The sequence below is a fragment of the Manis javanica genome, chromosome 7, assembly GCF_040802235.1.
Source record: "Manis javanica isolate MJ-LG chromosome 7, MJ_LKY, whole genome shotgun sequence".
Lineage (NCBI taxonomy): Eukaryota > Metazoa > Chordata > Mammalia > Pholidota > Manidae > Manis > Manis javanica.
The window spans coordinates 100,055,153-100,079,423 of NC_133162.1; the positions used below are offsets into that span (position 1 = coordinate 100,055,153).

General features: G+C 35.3%; 1 protein-coding gene across 4 annotated transcripts in view; it reads right to left on the reverse strand.

The window, feature by feature from the left end:
* DPP10 (dipeptidyl peptidase like 10) overlaps positions 1 to 24,271 on the reverse strand; it is a 1,476,327-nt gene that overhangs the window by 12,703 nt on the left and 1,439,353 nt on the right. For all 4 annotated transcript variants that reach the window (XM_073241336.1, XM_073241338.1, XM_037017060.2 and 1 more), the window contains 2 exons: positions 5,187 to 5,381; positions 4,406 to 4,460 (listed from right to left, as the gene is read on the reverse strand). In XM_073241336.1, coding sequence (XP_073097437.1) covers positions 4,406 to 4,460; positions 5,187 to 5,381 — 250 coding nt within the window. The remainder of the gene's footprint in view (positions 1 to 4,405; positions 4,461 to 5,186; positions 5,382 to 24,271) is intronic.

A 24,271-nucleotide genomic window follows, 5' to 3' on the forward strand; every position in this document is an offset into this window, starting at 1 on the left:
AAATTCTTCTGGGATACAAAAGAAGAATTAAATAAAAGATATTTAATGTAAATTAGGCAAAAGCTACATCTCATGAAATATTAATTCTCAATTTAATATAAAGGTAGTTTTAATAAAATTTTAATTTAAAAATTCCAGCTGAGAATTTTGAAACAATTTTAAAAAGTAGAGAAAATAGGAGAGGTAAGCCAAGAATATTTTGCATATTAAATAATAAAAAAAAGGACTGGTAATATAGTTGACTCTTCAACATCAGGACTTGAACTACATGGGTGCAAGTATACCTGGATTTTTTTCAATAAATACATTGGAAATTTTTTGGAGATTTGTGACAATTTGAAAAAATATTTTCTTTTCTCTAACTACTTCATTATAAGAATACAGTATGTAACACATACACAATATATATGTTAATTGACTATGTTATTAGTAAGGATTCTGGTCAGCAGTAGGTTGTTAGCAGTTAAGTTTTGGAGCAGTCAAAAGTTACATGCAGAGTTTTGACCACTTGGGGAGTCGCAGTCACACCCCTGTGTTGTTCAAGGGTCAGCTGCACTGTTGTTGATGAGGATGTAGAATACCTGAAACGCTTATATATTGCTGTTGGTAAAATAAAATGATGTAAATACTTTGGGAAAAGTCTGGCAATCCCTTGTAAAAGTAATCCCTTGTTAAAGTAAAAATGGATTTCCTGTATGACCAACAATTAATAGTCCTAAGTTTTTACCAAAGAAAAATGAAAATATAGGTCGATACAAAAACTTGTATGCAAATGTTTATATCAACTTTACTCATAGTAGGCAAAAACTGGTAACAACACTAATGTTCAACAATAGGTAGATAGAAAAACAACTTATTTTGTAGTCCTGCAGGGGAATACAATTCAGAAATATAAATTAACAAAATAAATGAACAAAAAAAAGAAAGAAAACAAAAAAAAATCAAAATGGATTGAAAGAGCTAAAATAGAAAAAATAATATAGTAGGCACAAATAATCTATATCCTAACAGTTCAATATATCAGTAATCACAATTTATACAAATGGACACACTGTTCAATTGAAATGCAGTAACTGGCAGAAAGATAAAACATATTCATCTCTGTTTTTTACAGGGGCATATCTAAATCATGAAGACAAGATTTGAAAATGAGATAGAAAAGCACAAAACAAATGTGTACTAATTAAAAGAATGATGGTGTTATAAAAATCTTTAATGAAAAAACAAGTTAATAGAGATACAAATTAATAGGATCAATGAAAAATAATAAAGGATTCAATTCATTCAGAGGATATAATAATACTGAACATGGGATGGGCAGAATAAAAGTAGCCTTAAAATATCCATAGCAAAAATTAACTTAACAAAGAGAAAATGAACCATTCACAATTATAATGGTCTATTTTAACAGAACTTTTTTGAAAATTAGAGACCAATCATTAAGTGTATTTATGATTTGAATGTCATGATGGACAACTTTGAGTAAAGGGACATATATATAACACTAAAACTTTTAAGCACAGATGAAAGTTTTATTAATTATTCCTTTCCTAAGTCATAAATCAGCTGAAGTTTCGAAGAATTTTAGTATTTATGGCCAGTTCTCTGACTGCAATTTAGTTAAAACAAGTCAATTACAAAAGGTCTAAAATCATTTTATTTAATTTGGAATAAAAATAGTAGGAACAATTCTGAGGGCCTATTTTTACTGGAAATCAAGAAATACTTATATTAAGTTTTTAAAAAGTACTACATATCAGTACTACTGTGAAGTACCTAAGGTTGCATTGAAAGGGATTTTATAACTCAAATGGTTATATGTGAAAGGCAGAATGCTAAAAATTAATAAGCTAGGCATTCAATGTAATAACTGGAGACAGAAAACTGGCTTTACAACTAGAAGAAAAAAAATGACAGTCAGTCATTAGTAGAAAACAAAGATAAATTGAGAAAACAACTAAGCCAAAATACAGTTCACTGAAAATGAGGGCAGAATGGAGGCATGGGAGGGTGACACTCAGGGAGAACACGAGCAGGAGGAATCAGTAAGAGTGTACATGAACTGAGAGCAAGAGGGTGCTGGCCACGGCAGGAAGGCACTGAGAAGCCAGACCGGGACTCAGACAGGACAGTACCACCACCAGTGAGGTCATTCAACGTCTGATAAGAGGATACACATTGCACTTTGAAACTCTTGAAAATATATGAAGTGGAGAAAAATTCTTGTATAAAGTACTAAAAATGACTCCAGAAGAAATGGAAAACTCTTAATAGTCTTGATTCAATTGAAATATTAATTAAAATTTTTCCGACAAAGAAAGCAATGGCCCTAGATACCTTTACAATCTAGTTTTAGTTTTAAATAAGGCTTTTCAGACAATAGAAAAAGCAAGAACATTACTCCCCAGCCAGTGTTATGAGTTTAGCATAATCTGAAATGAAACAAGTATGTTTCAAGAAGAAAAAAATTATGAACCCCACTAATTCTTGAAGCTAACAATGTTCCTTCATATGCTCAAAAAGCTACTTTCTAAGTTAGAGCTCAGTCACAAATATGGCTATTTGTTTAATTGAAATGGAATCTTTTTTTCTATTTAAAGTCAATCTAATTATGTTTCATTCATTCATATCTTACTTAGTCAATTTGGTATGTTTAGATTACCAGAGGGCTGAGGCTCATCAGCCCCATAATACAATGATAATGTGTGATTCTGAACTTCTACATCTGAAACCCGGGGTTTTATTTCCCCATGTTCACAGACTAAAATCCAAATGTTCTAGTTACTATGGAGAACTCTCTAAGGTCTCTGCCCAGACTTCCTCCAAGGACTGTCATCATCAGTCTTTTATGTGAGCCTTAATTATAGTCAGTTTCTTTATTTCATGTTCTCTAAGTATGCTCTTCTGACTGACACTGTGCATTTACATGGAACTCTTCACCTTGCCCCTACTGATGAAGGATTTTTACCATCCAGTTCATGTGCTACTTTCTCTATAAGGCCTTCTACAACCTTCTGAATCTTCTCTAAATGTCCATAGTAATGAATGCTAGTATAGTTCATTTGGTCTTTTATATTTATTTATATGTACAGTAAGTAGAGACCTAAAATACATAAGCCCTAAGTTCATTATCACATATATTGGAACCATGAAGGAGTAAAATATGTATGTTTTTGGGTAAGAAACACATAAAATTTACCACCTTGACCACTTTTAAATGCACAGTTTGGTAGTATTGTTGTGAAATAGATTTCTAGAATATTTTTATCATGCAAATCTGAAATGCTACAACTATTATACAAAATTCTCCTTTTCCCAGTTCACCAGACCCTAACAAGCAGCACCATTCCCCTCTCCATCTTCATGAACTTGATTACTCTAGACATTTTATGTAAGTACAATCACACAGTATTTGTCCCTCTGTGACTGCTGGCTTCACAAAGCATAATGCCTCCAAGGTTCACCCATGCATGTGACCAAATTTCACTATATGCACTTGTTAATGTGGCTAGTTTCCATTTCCTTGGGATGAACACTTTATTAGGCACTCTTTTTTTCAATAATATCTTTACTATTGGTGATAGGCTTTATTATTTGTTGTACTTAGCGTAGAGAAGCATTGTTCACAAAATATTTCCATTGATCCCTTGAATAGTACTGAATAAAATACAGCAAAGATAGGCTCTACTGCAGATATTTAAAGTTGGGGAAGAACAGTTGTGATTTGTGTTGACTTACAGCTTTCATGTACCTGCTTGTCAGTGTACACCACAGAAATGCATGCCCCAGGAAAATTACCAGTTAATTTCCTGCCATGCATTGGTTTCACTTATTAAGAGTAGAAAATATTTTACATTAAAGTCCATGAACACAAATAATTTGTTTTGTTTCTAAACTAAAATAGTTATCTTCATATTCATATGCTGTCTAGCCCAGTGGCCTGCATGAGCAAGGTGCTCAGTAAATATCTATATGAGGTCTATTTTCCTACTGTGAAATGATGTTTAGAAAGATAAGCTTCATGGAAACACATCCCTTTTTTTGTCCTGTTGCTCTAATACCAGGTACCACTTAGATACTCAATAAATAGTTCCTGAATGAATAAATGACTGAATGAATATAACATTATATTTTAAAAGATCATACAGAGAGATTATAGTAAAATGAAGTAATTATATGGGTACATGCATAATCATTGACAACATACACATGTACACACACATTTATTTACAATATATGCATTTCTATATATATATTATATACTTTTATAATACATATCTAAAATATATTTTCATTTCTGTATTTTTATAAATTGTATATTTACATACAATATATACATGTATATTCAACAATATAGACAAATTGTATATTTATATGCAATATATGCAACATGTTTAATATTTACCTTTCCAAAAATGCTTAGTCTTTTGGGGTCAATGTATGGTTGTTTCAGTAAAAATCTGCAGTGAAAAAGAAGGGAATAGTTTTTTCTTCTTGAGTAAAATGTACATGGGGATTCATTCTTGGCACCGCACACACACACACACACACACACACACACACACACACACACACGTGCGCACGCACACACACAAACCCAGAAGTCAAACTAGAAATACTACAGTGGTTGCAGTTCTATTCATGTAGAAGGGCTGTAGATACTCAGCTCTTGCTACTCAAAGTGATGGTCCAGTAGTCTGGGATCACCTGGTAGCTTGTAAGAAATGCAGAATCTTGGGCCCCATTCCCGGCCTCAGAATCCACGTATCGTTTAACAATATTATAGTCAGTTTCTGTGCACTGTTTCAAAGAGCCTTACTAGCTTTCTCAGGTCACTCTTTTTTGCCAGTGTGGGAATGGGAGCTGAAGACTCAAGCATGGCAATGAACTGGGGAAATATTAGACATTGTGAATTATTGCAAATAAATAATGTAGTGGATGGTCTCATTTTCATAAATCCAAAGTGAATTCTAATTCCAGAGGGAAAGGAAGTCTGATAATTCTTTTATTATGGTGGTAAGAGTAAAAAGTTCTTGAAAAAAATCCAGTAGTCTGCAGGATTAGCTTAGAAAATTGTCTAATGGCTAAAATAACAAACTTCTGAGTCAATGTGATTAGTATTACATATTATATTCCTAGCTTCTGTCATTAAAGGAAAAACACTTTGCAAATGTGTACCCACTTACTTCACAGCTGCTATTTGGTCCTTTACTTCCACCGAACCTAACTTTCGATGTATCGCCTGCAAAATTTTCAGGCCCTGGAATCCACTTCCTCTGCCATCAAATCGTGCTATGATGACATTATCTGTGTCAACAAGTACTGAGTCCCAGTCCATATGGAACTTCTCTGTCACGAGCTGGCCCCCTGGCTCTTCATCCCTGCAAATACCAACACATTGGCAAAGCAGGGGCAGTTGACAATGTGATAGAAGTTTTAGCTTTTTCACTTATAAGATACCCATGCTGGCTATTAGAACTTCTTACCTCTTGATAATAAAACTTAAAGTAGAAATGTCATTTTCCTTCGTATAATTTCAAATGAAAAGTTCTCTGAATGAAATGAAAATATGGAGCACAATTTAAAACTGTTCATGAGAAATTAGAGTCAATTTTTCAAAAAAAGGAAAATGAAGAAAAATACATGGCAGTTTCCACAGGCATTTGTAAAGAATGATCCAGTTGACATAGAGGTCTTAGTTTATTGGACTTCTTCCAGATGGTGGATTTTAGAAAAGTCTTGCTGAACTAGTTACAGAGACTTAATCATAATTTCACAAGCTTTAAAAAGACAACAGGCCCAAAATGGAATCACTTTTGCTAAGTCCCACTAAGACTGAATACCTAACTTAACTGCAGTTTCAGCCTCTCAGGAGTGGAATTTTAAGCCAGTCAGTGTGGAATTCCCTGATCGGCACTAGTGAAATAAACTGCATGGTAAGAGTCTTCCTTCTATGGTAAGGTGACCTGGCCTGAAATAATAATTTCTTCTCTTTTCCTCTGTCCCACCCATTTCTGCCTATAAAACTCATCCACTCTTCATAGTTCCTTGGAGCTTCCTTCTAGTTGTTAGATGGGCTGCTGCCCAATTCTTAAATCATTGAATACAGGCAACTAGATCTCTAAATTTACTCTGTTGAATTTTGTTTTTTAACATAAGCAATGTACAACCCTAAAGAATGTCAGAGTCAAAATGGAACATTGCATTAATAGTTCTGAATTTATTTTTTTAGGTGGTAGAATTCTCACTGAGGAGAATTTAAGTAAATAGTGAGAAAAAATTACTTTTTATCACTTTAGTTGACAGCAAGAAAAGAAAGCAGAGACACATATGTTTGAAAAATTTGAAATCTAGAAGTAAAGAAGGACACACAAATTATAAAGCATGAACATTCTCTCCAGAGAGAAAAGGCAATACAATTTTACAATTTCCTATTACAATGGCATTTGTTATTTTCCAGAATGGAAAAGGTAAAAAAGCAAACTCTCATAAAATCGCATAGCTCACCTAGGGCCAAACCTAGCATAGTTCAAACATGCATGCGATAGACTTAAAGAGCAACAAAACATGTGACTCTCTGAAAAGTGCTCCATTATGAATTGGGCTTCATGCCAAAAATCCTCACCCTACTCACTCTCCTGTAAAGACTCCAAACTCTCTTGGTTCGTGTTTATGCATATGTGTTGTTGGAAGGACCAATGCAAACCAATGCACAAACTAATCCTCATTAACAAGCTTTTAGGTTATCAAATTTGCTACAGAAAATAACTTCTGCACAGCAAATGGAACTGAGTAGATATAAGAGTTGTGTGGGACCTGTGAGTTAGGTAGGGGAGGAAGTAGGGAACAGGGCAAAACATCAGACAACTACAATTTACCGAGTATGGTTCTGGGCTGAATTGTGTCTCTCAAAATCCACACACTGCAGCTCTAGGGCTTACTACCTCAGAATGTGACTGAATTTGAGACTGTGCCTTTATGAATAAGCCAAAATGAGGCTTTTGGAGGGGGGAGTGGGATCTCCATGTTATATTTGGGTAGAAATTAGAAGGAAATTAGGGCATACAGAGAGACCCTAGGAATGTGAGTGCGCAGAGGGCAGACCACGTGAAGAGGCAACAAGAGGGCCGCCATCTGCAAGCCAGGGAGAGAGGCCTCGGGAGAAATAAAACCTGCTGACCCCTTCACCTTGGACTTCCAGCCTCCAGAACTGTGAGAAAATAAATTTCTGTTGTTTAAGATAGCCAGTCTGTAGTATTTTATTATGTCAGCCCTAGTAAATGAATATAAATGCCTTCTGTGGTCAAGCACTTAAGTTGCATTATCTTATTTACTATACACTACTAAAATGTTATTCAGCCTTTCTGGGGAATAAGTTGTCTGTTGCATGGATTACATGTACTGTTACTCATACATGGTAAATAAACTGTGCCACGGCAGTGTTTTAATCACGATCCTGTCCACTCCCTCTTAAATCACACGTTCCATGGTGATCCTCTAGTCCAAGTGTACATCTGCTTTATCTCTCCACAGTGTTTGCAATTTTTTCCTCTTTCTAAAATTTAGTGTTTAGTTTATTTTAGTTTTTTCAAACTTAGCTCTTGATCAGATTATTGACGATTGTTACTACACCTACCCACATGCTCTTACCTAGAATTCTACTTGTCTAGTTCATTGAACTATTTTTTTTTTCAGATTCCCAGTGATACTGATATAACTTGTCTACTGTTTGAGAAATAGCATGACTCATTATACCTAGCACCATTTCTGGTGCACAAAGAACACAGAAAATGCTTGTTGAACTAGACCCTTTCAGGAAAGTAGACTCAGGTGAAATTTAAAATGGGAGGGACATTAAAAAGACTTGAGTTTATATCAAGGCACTGCATTATGAAACTGGGGGATTTATTGCAAAAATTAGGATGCAAAACATGACTCGCAGAGGGCAAAAATACAATGACTAACTTCAATTTCTAAACTGAGTAAAATATGAGAGTTTGAGTTCCATCTTCACTCTGAAATAGATAAGTAAGACACTGACACTCTGCCTCAGTTTCCACACCTTTAATAATGGTAAACTACTGTCTTGTTTTCCTCAAAGAGTTTTGTAAACACTAAATGGCATCATGTACTTGGAAATACTTTATGAAATATAGTGAGTAGTATACAATGACAGATTCATTGCACAATATAAACTGTTAATACTCTCATTCGAAGCACTTTTGTTAACATTGAACATATTTCCTTACTGTTCAAAACAGAGAACCTTAGAAAAGATTTGGCTGTGAAGAAATTAAATTGGGAAATATCTATGGATAAAAATATTGTGCCATGTAATATGGGCTGTTATGTCAGAGGGGATTCCATTTTCTAGATGGACCTATTAATACCTGTTGAGTAAATGAAAGTTTTCAACCAGAATCCCTGGCTGTATGCATAAAAGGCCCTGTTTGCATGTCAATGTGACATTTATCACAGCAGTCCATCAGGGGACTGCTGGTCTGGGGTAAGGGGTAAGAGAGTAGCAGCTATTCTTTCCTCCCCTCTGTTTCTGGTATGTAATTGGTACCAGGGAATCCCCCCACGGAGTTCCTCCTGGAGAAATGGGCCAGAAGAAATGGGATGCTGGTGCCATGGTCGGAGGGATGGAGCTTGGGGAGAGGCAAATGAGAGGGGGAAGAGAGCACCTGCTGGGGAGAGAGGAGCATACTGGGAGGAGAGAGACTGGGCATGAGAAGTAAAAACCATTGCCCAACCTCTCACCCTTGTTTTCTTTTGGTCTCATAGAAGTCATAAAGGAATTGCCCCAGGTGGAGAACCCTCTTCTGCCCTGTCCCCCAACCCAATCCCTCACTAGCCACAATACCTAAAGGCTTATTAGACAACAGAAAAATGCAATCAATGTATGCTTTGGTGTGATTATCAGAATACTGTCAGTTATTAAGGAAGAATTTTCTAATCTTACTGACAGCAGCACTAAGATAACGTTATAAAAGACTTTGTTAATAATTTTCCAACTTATATTTAACCCATTGCATTGTTCACAGCCATTTTAAGGAGTTCATAGCTATCAAGTTTAGAAAAATGTTAATAAGTCACACACATTTTATGGCAGCCAAATGAATTATTTTAAAATATAACAAATATAATTTAACATGAGGGACATTTTTCAAACTGATGATTAATAAATGGCTGCAGTATTTTTTAAAACAAAATCCTTCACTCCCTTATTCATGCTTGCAATACCCAGGGGAAAAATACAATTTTGTCCATTGCTCTTTCTCTACATTGCCATTTTTAACTTCAATCTTGCCTTTAGAAGGTTTCAAGTGATATCAATAATTTTCCGCCAATGATTTTAACACATTACTCTATCTAGTTGCGTGCACTACTTTTTCTTTTTTAGTGCATGATATATGCATATCTCAGATTCTCTACAAAGTGTTCACCAGAAAACATTAGAGGTTGAAAGGTAAGAAAATACTGCTTATTCAGTGAGGTAGGAATAGCAAGCTATTTGGTGGTTCAACTGACTACAAAGAATGTACTATAGAACAAATCATCCACTCTATAATAAATAAGTACCATGATTCATGTATATATTGATCATGCAGAATTGGTGAGACCCAATTCATGTGGTTCCTTTTTATTTTATTCTAAGTGACTTCCTCATTTTTTTTCATTCACTATTCGTTTTCCTCTGTCTCAAAAATCTCTGGGGGCCACAGAAAGGAGGATGTGTCAAGGCTGACAATGGGAACATGCACTTTTGTTGAAAGTTATGGCAAAAAGAACAGTTCCCTCTGTTTTAAGCAGTGGAAAGTTCACAGCAACATGAAAATATATTTCCTAACACAGGCAGCAAAATCAAATTAACATTAGCCTCTCCTTAGAAGCTAAGGCACAGTCTTTGTTTATTTCAGTACTTTCAACACTAACTTGCCTATGGATGAAGAGTTTGGGATATAAGCATATAATAAAATACAAAAAAATGATGAGTCAAACCTACAATATCCAACAGACCTTTAGAATGACAGAACAAGCCACCTCTTTATGACATAACAAAACATCATCTGTGCCAAAACAGAATTAAAGTGAAGAGATTTGTTTTGACTATCTGTTTGGTTAGGTCCACAATGTTATTTAAATTCATGAAAAGAGGGTTGAGTCTCTGCTCAGAAGACAAAGGTTTAAGTCCTGACTTTGTTACTGATCTGCTAAGTTACCCTGAACAATTCTACACTCTTCTTATTTTTATTTATTGTTTTCAATATGAAAGAATGTTGTAAATAGTTAAATTCATGCACAGTAAGTTTTTAAAAGACTTTTCCTTACCACAAAACTTTGGTTACAATAAGCAGAAGGGAAATATTTTCTCAGAAGAGCGCTTACCATGACTGTTCTATCCTATCACATGGAAGCATTTTTTTTCCTACATGGCAAAAACTGCTATATGGACACCTGCATATCCGTGTCCACTGGGGCATGGAAGGAGAAGGACAGAGAGGAAACTGTTTACAGTCATCTTGATTCTTTTCTCTTTCTAGGCCTAGAATACATGAATTTCAGCTGCATGGTGCTGGAGAAAAGCTAGGATCATTGAGAGCCAAGTGTTGCCATTTTAACTATAGATGCAATACACTGAAAAAAAAGTGTGAAAGGGAGGGCGAAGAACAGACTGGAAAGCAAGGTAAATGAATGGAAAAAGCAAGGTAAATCATATGAAGAGGCACATCGCACTAAATTCTTAAGGAAAATCAATTCTTAATTCTTTTGATTTTATTCTTTATGAGAGAATTCATTTCATGATAGAACATGAGTTTCACATAGGAAAACAGCCTTAACAGTATTTGTCTTGCCTTAATTTGAAGTTTACTTTATATAAGTTTACAGTCAATAATGATTTAGTTGTAACATGTACATCCAAGTGCTAAGGAAGTTTGTTCACTTCTAAGCAATATACACATAGGGATACTTATACAAGGTGGCTAAGGGCCCCTTAGCCAATCTTTCTATTTCTTGTTTTCTTATCCTTAGATATCTACTCATGGATGAACTGTCCTACATGTAAAATGGAAGAATAAGTTTTCTCCTATTTAGTACATCATATGAGGAGTAACATTATTTTTTCCTATCTGAGAACTGCTTCTTGTCACCATCCCCATCTTCTTCCATAGTAATTCAGGAATATTATTAATGTAATCTGCAAATTTATAGTCCATGGTTTGTTTACACTATAATTTTTTATTGAATTACTTTTCTTTGAGTTGTAACAAGTGAAGTATTTGTTATGGTCAAGGTTATTTATGCCTCTGCTGAGAATCTACCTTACAGTTCCTAAGCCTGTGTTTCTGGTGGTGATTATGATGAAATCTACCTAATCCTACATAGAAAATTACATCCACATTCTCAAATTGTATAGTCTCCATCATGTGTGTTCATATACTTGCATTCATAGACCTCATCCCTGAAAAATTGACCTGAAATTTATAAGAATGTGGAAATGTCATCGTGCAAAGGTTACAGGTCATGTGTTGGTAAAACCAAACTGAGTTGAGCCCAATGACTTTAGATAAGGTAATTCCCTTCCCTATGCCTAAGTTTGCTTATCTGTTGAGTGGAAGATGATAACTTTATATACCTATTGGAGCACAGCAAATATTAAATGAGATAATATATACAAATTACTTAACAAAGCCTCTGGTTCTTGGTAAGTGATAAATATCATTAGCCCAGTACAGTCGATATTATGGGACTTGAACTGTTGACTTTCTATTCCTTCATAGAAGCTGAGCTCTCAAATCTGGCCATCCCCAAGAAACGGTACATTGATAATTCTTGATAGTTTATATCACAGCAGTCCAGTTTTTAATTAGCTCTGCCTGAAGGGAGGAAAGTTCAGTTATATTAAAAATACTTTTCAGGTGGATGGGGCTTCCAGTTTATTTAGAATGAAAAAGCGTGCATAAGTAGGTATTTATATTTTTGTGTGTGTACTCGATTTAGTCATGGGTATTTGTGCATTTGGGTATAATTTTCAAGTCTTTGTGTATGTTCTTTCTTTTTCTGTTTCCACAGATACATAATTCTTCTGTCACTATAAGAACAAGAGAATCCTACCCTGATATACCTCTCTAGATTATAGAAGTTGTGACATACAAATAAGATCTTTTTTGTTTTTAGAATTTTTTTTTCAATAAGTTTTGTGTTCAAAATGCTGCTCAGACAATAAATTTAACTTTTTCTCTTGGCCAGAGAATTTGGGCCTCTGAATTTGGGAGGGTATTCTGCATTAATAAAACTGAATTGTTTTTCATCTTTCCCCTACCCCTCTTGTCACCTCCCTTTTCTTCCTTGTATTTATAATAGAATAGACTTCCTCATGTCAAGGTCAATTTCTGTCAACTAAAGGCATTTCTCTTTGTTTTGAAGGGAATTAAGTCCTATTTTTGTCTTCGGTTTCCCTTGAATAGAAGCCAGAGATGTCTCCCCAGTGTGACACAAAAACTGCATACCTATCAGAGCAATGCAAAAAAGCAGAATCCAGTCCTTTAAATCAACTTCTTCATATTGTCACAAGAATCCAAAAAATGAAAAATTTATCAGAATACACGTTGAAATAGTGAACAGCATGGATATCAATGAGCCAGCAATAAAACTAAAAAATGGACTGTTAGCATTATACACACAAAATTAACCTCAGGAAAAACATCTTAGCACCTGAAAATATCAGAAGTGAACCAATAGAAAAGGGCCTCAGGGATATCTTGGAAGAAGAAATTGTGCAATAAAATGGGAGGCAGTTCCAATCTCCGAACGATCTCTGCTGTCAAATTCTTACTACATTAATTCTTATCCATTGGCCAATTTCCATTTGGGATAACTTCAAACAAACTGAGTGAGGAGGTAGAAAGAGGAGAAGTGTTTGGTGAACTTTATTTCCAGTTGCTGGGAAAAGCTAAATCATCAGTGAGCTAAAAGAGCATTTGATCTACTCTCTTGCCCTTAGAGAGGGTCATGCTTAAAAAAATCACTCATAGTCAAAAGAAAGTTTAGCACATTGTTTAAACATACGAAGGAAAGAAGAATCTACCTCATTCTTTATGTGTATATATCTGTTACTTAAATCTCTTACACAGCAGGTCTGCTTTAGATACTATAATGGAAAATATTCTAAATTCTGGTTTAAGAAACATAGGAATATTCTAGATAAAAATAGAACAAAGTATCTGTCTTTTGAAAAGAAGCAGGTGATGATCTTCACCACAATCTCATATTCGTTCATTTTTCAATGGAGAATAAAATTCAGCATGGGAATATTTTGTAACTTTGAGGCTTGCAATACATAGGATACATATCAGGGATTACAATGGATTTAGAATATAGGAATGGATGCTAATTACAGGCAAACTTTAAACCTGCAATTATCCTATGTAGGGCAGCATCTGCCCTCAATAATACATGGCAATGCATGATAATTATACAATCCTTTTTTTCTAACTATAAATCCTTTAGCTGGGTTGTAGAAGTCAGTGTATCAACTGAAAAATACAGCTGTGTAAACAAGGTTAATTTTTATCGTAGCTTAATTTGTATTGTCAATTAAATAGAAACAATAATCCTGCTTTCTCTTGACAGGTATTATTAGTAGAATCATTTTGCAGTTTGGTAAACTGAGACAGAGAGGTAAAGCAACTGCATACCTAGATGAATAAATGACCCAGCTCTCTGAAAGAACACAATTATAAGAGCTGACCTCAGCAAAATATTCATTTAGTATCTTTGACATATAAGCAATTACATTATCAAAGCAAAAGGAAATAAGAATTCTTTTTCAGAATAGTATTAAGAATTTAAGGTTTTGAAAGTCTCTTATTTTCTACAAAGTTCTAACTCTGGGCCATTTCCTGGCTTTATACCATATTTTTGAATGTCTTTATGCTTAGAATTTTTTAGGCAAAAGTAACAGAAGCCTGAAAATGTACCTTTCTGCTAAGTTTTCACCTCCTACTAGATGTCTGACAGGTGGTATGTTATCTACCACTTCTGATCAGAATATATTCCATTTTGTACTCAGTATAATTGTAAACTGTATGTAATATAGAGGGGTTTTTTTCCCTAGTAGTATTCTTATCTATTAAGATATATATGTGTGTGTGATACAACATTTTAGACTCCTAATTCTAAAAAATTCAGTATGTTCTGTTCAACATGAGTTCATTTAGAATATTTCATAGGTGCTGGATTGAGAGGAAAGTACATCAGCACAGACATCACTGAGGTTCCTGCACAGCTTTTCTGAGGACATTCATGTTTAGGGATAGAGACACACCTTCTCCCAAGTAAAGGGGAAGCCTTAGCAACACATTAAGAACTAAAGAGAAAAGCTGAAAATCAGCAGATGTCCCTTGCTTTAGGGAAAGTTATTGCTGGTCTAGTAGCTTTTGAAATCATGGAGTCCTTCTTTGTTAAGCTTTGGTGACAACTGAGATTCTGATTGTAGGGGCAGCCAAGACGCTAACTAGAGGAAAACAGTGCATTAGTGAAGAAGGCTAAACCTAGGTCAAGTTCACAATTTTGATAAAAATGGTATGAGAGAAATGGTAAAGCAAGAATGCTCTCAAGGAGGAAGCACAAATGCCCATTTCAAGGCTGAAAATGCCTAATTCTAGATAAAAACGTTATTTAAAATTTAACTCTATGTGTGCTTTAATAGGAATATTATTATTTGAATTGTGGTTTTGTTTAAAAAGCTTAACGGTTTTGAATTTCTTCCCCAGTCTCATTTCTCCTAGATAACATGTGAAATTTAGTATGTGATTTTGCATAATTCTTGCTTCTCAAGAATACATGTTACGGTATTATAAGAGAAAAGCCAGTACTTGTGGCATAGCCTTTTATCATCAGTGACATTCTTTGTTTGGCCTATATACTACAAAGCCTCGTATGATTCGCAATCTAATGTTTTTATGTATAAGGCCAAAGGGAAGAAGATAAGAGAATCCTGGAATAACATAATGTCTTTGATAGACTCCTCTAACTTGGAGCTTTGTTGCATATTACCATGGGAGAAAACACCATATCCCAGCATCTTTAGTGTGATACAATATTTTACACTCCTAATTTTCAAAAATTAATTTTAAGAATGAATTTGATTAACCTCTCAAACACTGTTAATCAGTACATTGTTAATACTCTCTTATATAATAGATTTAGAAAAAAATAAATCATTAAGACAGAAAAGAATGATTTAAATATAGGTAAATCCTTACATTTCTGACATAATATGTGACTCTAAAAACAGAGTAAATATCGAAGTCCTGGTTTTCAAAACATTCAAGAGCTTATCTTTAAATATAGAATAGATTTGTGCTTTTAAATAGGTACTAGTATTCAATACATATCATTCATGTGAAACCATTTCATCATATTCATGTCACTCAAATAAAACCATTAATATCTGAGACCTGTATTAAGAGAGAAAAAGAGCTAAAATAGTATAAATATACAGGTCATACAAATGATTTTATGTATTTCTGTACTCTACATACCTAAATCTGTCAATTTAAAAGAATCATCAAAAAGAAGAGTGTATCTTATGCACTGTGTACACAGTTTTTGGAAATTTATAAATTCCTCCCTGTGGTATTTTCTCAATACATCAACTTGGAGTTTCACAGTCTTAAAAGTACTAAATAATTACTGCTGGCATTTAAGATGCATTATCTATAGATTGTGAAAGAACAAAATCTAATTTGTCTAAGAAAAATATGAAAAACAATGATCAACTTCTCCCTTTCCATTATCCAGATTAAATGTCACTGTCTTTTCTCTTCTTAATCATTTCCTGTGTATTATAGTGTAGGTACATTGTCCATCCATATAAGTGAGGAAGATTAACAAAAATGAGAAAACTCAGAAACTTAAATTTAAGCTTTGACCCTCATTACATGGCAAAGCAGTAATAATCACTCTTTGAGACAAGTACTAGCTACCTCTTTTGTCCATTAACATAAGTGTTATTTTTGAAAGAAACAGAGTGAAATGGATATATATTTTGCATGAGTAAGTGGAAGATCAAATGATGTTAGAGAAGTTGAAGAATATATGTATCTTTACTCTTGGGAAAAAAAGCAAACTTCCCTATGACAATCTGATGGCTCAAATGTTTATGAATCCCAGAATAAACAAAGAATTTAAAGACATCCCATAAAGTGGATATTTACTTAGAACTTGGAATTTTGTGAGTGTTTGGGCTGGGAATTTCATCTCTCATATGGGATATCTAGCAACCTACTCATGGTTCCTATAATCATTATTTGACACCAAAGCATTAACATGGTACAGTTGGAAAGCATTGTGTTCTACAGATTATAAACTGTTAAGTGGGGAGAAAAGAAAGTCATAAAAGAGTTTGGTTGTAGTGAGGACTCTATTGATTCTGATAATTGATTTTGATAGTTTTCCAGTAATAACTATCATGCAATGGGCTATGTAAGCAGACAATATTTGGTAATAGAGCAGACCTTTCAATTCCCCCTCAAAACAAAAACAAGCTTGAGTTCGAACCTTAATTTTACTTTGCTTAGGATCTTGGGGGTACTACACATGACATAATTTAGCTATAGTTCCCTTGGGTTAAAATGAGGAAAATGATATTTATCTTGAGTGATTTCTGTAAGGATTAAAGATATTTATGCAACCTCAGCATGATGTACATTACACAATAAATGCTCAATAAATGGTAGCTATTTTAAGTCTTATTTTAAGAAAAGTTCAATAAATAAATGTGAAAGAGAAACTGTGAGAAGATAGCATGAAAATTAATTATTACTTGGCACTATCCACAAAGATTGTAAAAGAAATAAGAAACTCACCTCATATTTTTCTGAGTGGGAAACTAAATTGTGGAGAAATTGATTAAAGCTGTATTTAAACACTTTATAAACTCTTAAATCATTTACTTTTCCCTCTTTCCCTATCTTGACTTAATTCATTCCTGATGACTAATCAGGGTGGATTGATTTGTTTGCTTATTCATTCATATAATCATTCATTCCCCATTTTAGCAATATTTATGGAACCCAAATAATGAGCCAGTCACTGTGTCAAGAAGTTCTTATCAACAAGCTTTATAGTTTAATAGAAGGGACAGCCAAGCAACTATTACAATCTATATGGTTACATGTTACAACAGATTTATAGAATTATGTGGAAATACATCTTGAAGTATTAATAGAACTCTATTACTTGGTAAAGGAAATTAATGGTAGTGGACAACTGTAACAATACATAAAGAAATGACTGAGGGATTAAAGATGGTAGCATGAGAAGTGAGACAGATGCCTCCTCCTAAATCCACACATAATATGAAAATATAATTAATACAACTAACCCTGAAAGAGCAACAGGAAAGAGGTCTGTGCTAGATGGCATATACCTGGAGAAAAGAATAGACCTCATGGAACAGGGTAACATACCAAAGCCATTATCCAGCAGGACCCAAGCCTTTCCCCCACCCCAGCTCACTGGCAGGAGGAAGAGAAACAGAGCGGGATGGGAGTGGAGGCCTGGGACTGCTGAACACCTAGCCCTGGAGATCTGCTCTGGGAGCACAAACTTACTTTACATGGCGCTCTGGTGATTAGGGGGGTTGGAAAGCTAAGATAGGCAGAATACCTGAATAGACTGAGATGCCAGCCACTAGTGAAAAACAGGAATCCATATTTGGCTGCTCTGGGACAAAAGAAAAGTGGGCAGTCTGAGAGACTTCCTAACAGCGAGAGGGCTGCTAAAGGGGCAAGGATTGCACAAAGCTTATTGCTCAGGAGAAAGGACAGGTAAACGAAATTGTCCAGGTGGATTCTGCCCAGCAGGTTGGGAACTTTCATGATCTTTAGGTGCTCCAGCCCCCTGGCTGGCTATGCAGCTCCAAGGCCCCCCACTGTGATATGCAGCCTGCTGAGTCTTCCTCTCTACAAGCCTGCACCTGGCTTGCATACCGGCAATTCCTGCCCTGGTGTCAGGCCAGCCAGAGGGAAGACCCACCTACAACAGCTATAAATGCAAAGCATAGAGGCTTATACTGTGTGCTTGGAACACTGGTTCTGGCAGTGGTGATAGGCATATCAGCCAGGAAGCTGGAAACAGTTCTTTCCTCCTCCCAGGCACAAACACTGCTCCCCTGCGACCCCTGTCATTGCTCCAGGGGCTGAGCAGCTCCAGACAGTAGAGCTTCTGGGCACTAGAGGGTGCCATATACAAATATGAAATATCAAAGGAACCTGGTTCAAAGCAAAATCAAAGAGTCAAATGAAACTGGTCTCATAAATCTTCCTAAAAGAGGTTTCAAAATAAAAAACATAAACATGCTCATGGAAGTACAGAAAAATATTAAAGAACTCAGGAATGAATTCTGGTAGGAGACCCAATCATTACAGAACACAGTACCAGAAATGAAACATACAATGGAAGGTTTTAAAAGCAGATTAGGTATGGTGGATTAGACAATAAATGAAATAGAAATTAGAGAAAAGGAATACAAAGAAGCTGAGGCACAGAGAGAAAAAAGGATCTCTAAGAATGAAAGAATTTTGAGAGAACTGTGTGACCAATCCAAAAGGAGCAATATTCATATTATAGGGGTACCAGAAGAAGGGAGAGAAAAAGGGATAGAAAGTGACTTTGAGGAGGTAATTGCTGAAAATGTCCCCAATCTGGGGAAGGAGATAGTCTCTCAGGCCTTGGAGGTGCACAGATCTCCCAACACAAGGGACCTAAGGAAGACAACACCAAGACATATAATAATTAAAATGGCAAAGATCAAGGATAAGGACAGACTATTAAAAGCAGCCAGAGAGAGAAATAAGATCACACACAAAGGAAAGTCCATCAGGCTATCATCAGATTTCTAAGCAGAAATGTTACAAGCCCAAAGGGAGTGGCATGATTTATTTAATGCAATGAAGCAGAAGGGCTTCGAACCAAGAATAGTTTATCCAGCAAGATTATCATTTAAATTTGAAGGAAGGATTAAACAATTTCCAGATAAGCAAAAGCTGAGAGAATTTATCTCCCACAAACCATCTCTACAGTGTATTTTAGAGGGACGGCTCTAGATGGAAGTCTAGATGGAAGTGTTCCTAAGGTTAAATAGCTGTCACCGAGGTAATAAAAAGGGATAGACAAAGAGTACAGTATATGTTACCTAATATATAAAGAATGGAGGAGGAAGAAAAGGAGGGAAAAAAAACCTTTAGATTGTATTTGCAATAGCATACGAAGTGAGTTAAGTTAGAATTTTATATAGTAAGGAAGTTAACCTTGAACATTTGGTAAACACAAATCTAAAGCCTCCAATGGCAATAAGTACATACCTATCGATAATTGTCCTAAATATAAATGATCTCAAGGCACCAAACAAAAGATATAGAGTCACTGAATGGATAAAAAAACAAGACCTATCCATATGCTGTCTACAAGAGACTCACTTTAAATGCAAAGATATACACAGACTAAAAGTGAAGGGATGGAAAAAGATATGTCATACAATTAACATGGAGAAAAAAGCGGGAGTTGCAGTACTTGTATCAGACAAAATAGACTTCAAAACAAAGAATGTCACAAGAGACAAAGGACATTACATAATAATAAAGTTGCCAATCCAACAAGAAGATACAACCAGTATAAACATCTATGCACCCAACACAGGAGCACCTACATATGTGAAACAAATACTAACAGAATTAAAAGGGGAATAGAATGCAGTGCATTCATTCTAGGAGAATTCAACAGTCTACTCACCACAAAGGACAGATCAACCAGACAGAAAATAAGTAAGGACAGAGAGGCACTGAACAACATATTAAAACAGATTGACCTAACAGACATATACAGAACTCTAAACCCAGAAGCAGCAGAATACACATTCTTCTCAAGTGCACATGGAACATTTTCAAGACTAGATCATACACTAGGCCACAAAAGGAGCCTCAGTAAATTTAAAAATATGGAAATTGTACCAACCAGTTTCTCACACCACAAAGGTATGAAACTAGAAATAAATTATGCAAAGAAAATGAAAAACCCCACAAATGCATGGAGGATCACAACATGCTCCTAAATAACCAATGGATTAATGACCAAATAAAAACAGAGATCAAGCAATATATGGAGACAAATCACAACAATAATTCAATAACACAAAATCTGCATGATTCAGCGAAGGCTCTTTTAAGAGGAAAGTATATTGCAATTCAGGCCTACCTCAGGAAAGAAGAACTATCCCATATGAACAGTCTAAACTGACAATTAACAAAACTAGAAAAAGAAGAACAAATGAGGCTCAAAGTCAGTAGAAGGAGGGAAGATAACAGAGAGAAGAGCATAAATAAATGAAATAGAGAAGAATAAAACAATAGAAAGAATCAATGAAAGTAAAAGCAGGTTCCTTGAGAAAATAAACAAAATAGATAAACCCCTAGCCAGACTTACCAAGAAAAAAAGAGAGTCTACACACATAAACAGAATCAGAAATGAGAAAGGAAAAATCGTGACAGAGACCACAGAAATACAAAGAATTATGAGAGAATGCTATGAAAAATTATATGCTAACAAACTGGATAACCTAGAAAAAATGGATGACTTTCTAGAAAAATACAACCTTCCAAGGCTGACCCAGGAAGAATCAGAAAAACTGAGCAAACCAATTACCAGCAACAAAATGGAATTGGTAATCACAAAACTACCTAAGAACAAAACGCTTGTACCAGATGGCTTCACCACTGAATTTTATCGAACATTTAATGAAGACCTAATATCCAACCTCATTAAAGTTTTCTAAAAAGTAGAAGAGGGAATACTTCCAAACTCATTCTTTGAGACCAAACAAACACACCACAAAAAAGAACATTACAGACCAATATCTCTGATAAACATAGATGTAAAAATACTCAACAAAATATTAGCTAACTGAATCAAAAGATACATCAAAAATATCATCCAGCATGATCAAGTAGGATTTATTCCAGGGATGCAAGGATGGTACTATAGTATAAAATTCATCAACATCATCCACCACATCAACAAAAAGGACAAAAAAACACATGATCAACTCCATAGATGCCGTAAAAGCATTTGACAAAATTCAACATCCATTCATGATAAAAACTCTCAACAAACTTAAGATCGGGAACAAGACAAGGATGCCCACTCTCTCCACTTTTATTCAGTATAGTTCTGGATGTCCTTACCTCAGGAATTGGACAACACAAGGAAAAAAAGGGTGTCCAGGTTGGTAAGGAAGAAGTTAAACTGTCCCTATTTGCAGATGACATGCTTTATACATAAAAAACCCTAAACAATCCACTCCAAAACTACTGGATCTAATATCTGAATTCAGCAAAGTTGCAGGATACAAAATTAATACACAGAAATCTGTGCCATTCCTATACACTAACAATGAACTAGCAGAGAGAGAAATCAGGGAAACAATTCTATTCACAATTGCATCAAAAAGAATAAAATACACCTAGGAATAAACCTAACCAAGGAAGTGAAAAACCTATACTTTCAAAACTACAAGACACTCACGAGAGAAATTAAAGAAGATAATTGTTTAACACATCCCATGCTTCTGTATAGGAAGAATTAATATTGGTAAAATGGCCTTCCTGCCTAAAGCAATCTACAGATTCAATGCAATTCCTATCAAAATACCAACAGCATTCTTCAATGAACTAGGGCAATCATTCTAAAATTCATATGGCACCACAAAAGACCCCGAATAGCCAAAGCAATACTCAGAAGGAAGAACAAAGCTGGGGGCATTTTGCTCCCCGACTTCAAGCTCTACTACAAAGCCACAGTAATCAAGACAATTTAGTAGTGGCACAAAAACAATCCCATAGACCAATGGAACAGACTAGAGAACCTAGATATAAACCCAACCATATATGATCAATTAAAATACAATAAAGGAGCTACGGACATACAATGGGGAAATGACAGGTACTTCAACAACTTGTGTTGGCAAAACTGGACAGCTGCATGCAAGAGAGTGAAACTGAATTTTTGTTTGACCCCACACACAAAAGCAAACTCGAAATGGATCAAGGACCTGAATGTAAGTCATGAAATCATTAAACTCTTAGAAGACAACATAGACAAGACTCTCCTGAATATAAACATGAGCAACTTCTTCCTGAATGCATCTACTCAAGCAAGGGAAAGAAAAGCACCAATGAACACATAGAACTACATCAAACTAAAAAGCTTCTGTACAGCAAAGGACACCATCAACAGGACAAAAAGGCATCCTACAGTATGGGAGAATATATTTGTAAATGACATATCCAAAAAGGGGTTAACATCCAAAATAAATAAAGAACTCATGCGCCTCGACAACCAAAAAGCAAATAACCCTATTAAAATATGGGTGGAGCATATGAAGAGACAATTGTCCAAAGAAGAAATTCAGATAGCCAACAGACATATGAAAAGATGCTTCACATCACTCATCATCAGGGAAATGGAAATTAAAACTGCAATGAAATACCACCTCACACCAGTAAGGATGGCCAGCATTGAAAAGACTAAGAACAATAAATGCTGGTAAGGATGCAGAGAAAGGGGAACCCTCCTACACTGCTGGTGGGAATGTAGGCAAGTTCAACCATTGTGGAAAGCAGTATGGAGGTCCCTCAAAACACTAAAAATAGAAATACCATTTGACCCGGGAATCCCACTACTTGTAATTTGCTCAAAGAATACAACTTCTCAGAGTCAAAAAGACATATGCACCCCTATGTTTATTGCAGCACTATTTACAGTAGCCAAGATACAGAAGCAACCAGTGTCAATCAGTAGATGAATGGATAAAGAAGAGGTGGTACATTTACACAATGGAATATTATTCAGCCATAAGAAAAAAACAAATCCTACCATTTGCAACAACATGGATGGAGCTGGAGGATATTATGCTCAGTGAAATAAGCCAGGTGGAGAAAGACAAATGCCAAATGATTTCCCTCATTTGTAGAGTATAACAACGAAACAAAACTGAAGGAACAAAACAGCAGCAGCCTCACAGACTACAAGATGGGTCTAGCAGTTACCAAAGGGAAACAGTGTGGGAGGGAGGGTGGGGAGGGAGGGAGAAGGGGATTGAGGGTATTATGTTTAGTATTCATGGTGTGGGGATCACAGAGAAAACAGTGTAGTATAGAGGAGGCAAATAGTGGATCTGTGGCATTTTACTACACTGATGGACAGTGACTGCAGTGGGATATGGGTGCGGACATGATGATATAGGTAAATGTAGTAACCACATTGTTTTTTCATGTGAAACCTTCATAAGTGTATATCAATAATATCTTAATAAAAAATAAATAAAAGTGATGACTGAGAAGCTAGCATATCCTAGAATAAAGCAGTTTCTTAAATATCTGGAGCACTGAAATCTCTTTAGGGGGTGGGTGGAGTCTGATGAAGATGGAGAGATGAAGATGAAACAAAGAAAAACCTTTGTATGCTGTGCAAGGGAATGCCAATTCTTAACCAATTGGAGAACAAATAATGAATTTTATCCAGGAGAGCCACATTTAAAAAAATGGATCTCACAAGGTTCACCTTAGCAGCAGAATAGGAAAGAACTAAAAGAGAGAAGATGGAGCAATAAACTAACACCAAAGGAAGTGTGAGTATAGAGCAGGCAGCAGATTAGAAATGACCCATCCAGATGTGATGTCTGCCTGGAATAGAACCTGAAGAAGCTTGTGGGCTTTCTGACCACACCACTGTTTCAAAGATCAAGGCAAGACACTATGGTCCCTTGAGCATGATGCTATTTAAAATTTTAAACATCAATATTGTTTGTTGAAAGGGAAGTATGTGTATTAAAAAAATAATGATGTTATCATGATTGTTGGAAACGAGTAGCTGGATAATTTCACCCATTATGAATATATCAATTAATTATATCCTGCTATTTAATAGAATAATTATACAGAAAAGCTAACAAACAGTTCATTTCCATCCTAGTGGCCAAAATTGTAGGACTCTGATATGCATAATACTGATTGAGTGAGGGAAATATCTAGATAAAAATGATTATTTCTTTCCAGTTAGAATGGTTTAGCAGGAAAACTGTAATAGTAACAATGTTCACCTAGACATCATGCAGTCATTCACTCAACACATATTTGCAGAGTGACTTATTGCAAAAGCTTGTTGCTATGAGGTATAAGCAAATAAATCAGGCACTGCTTAATAT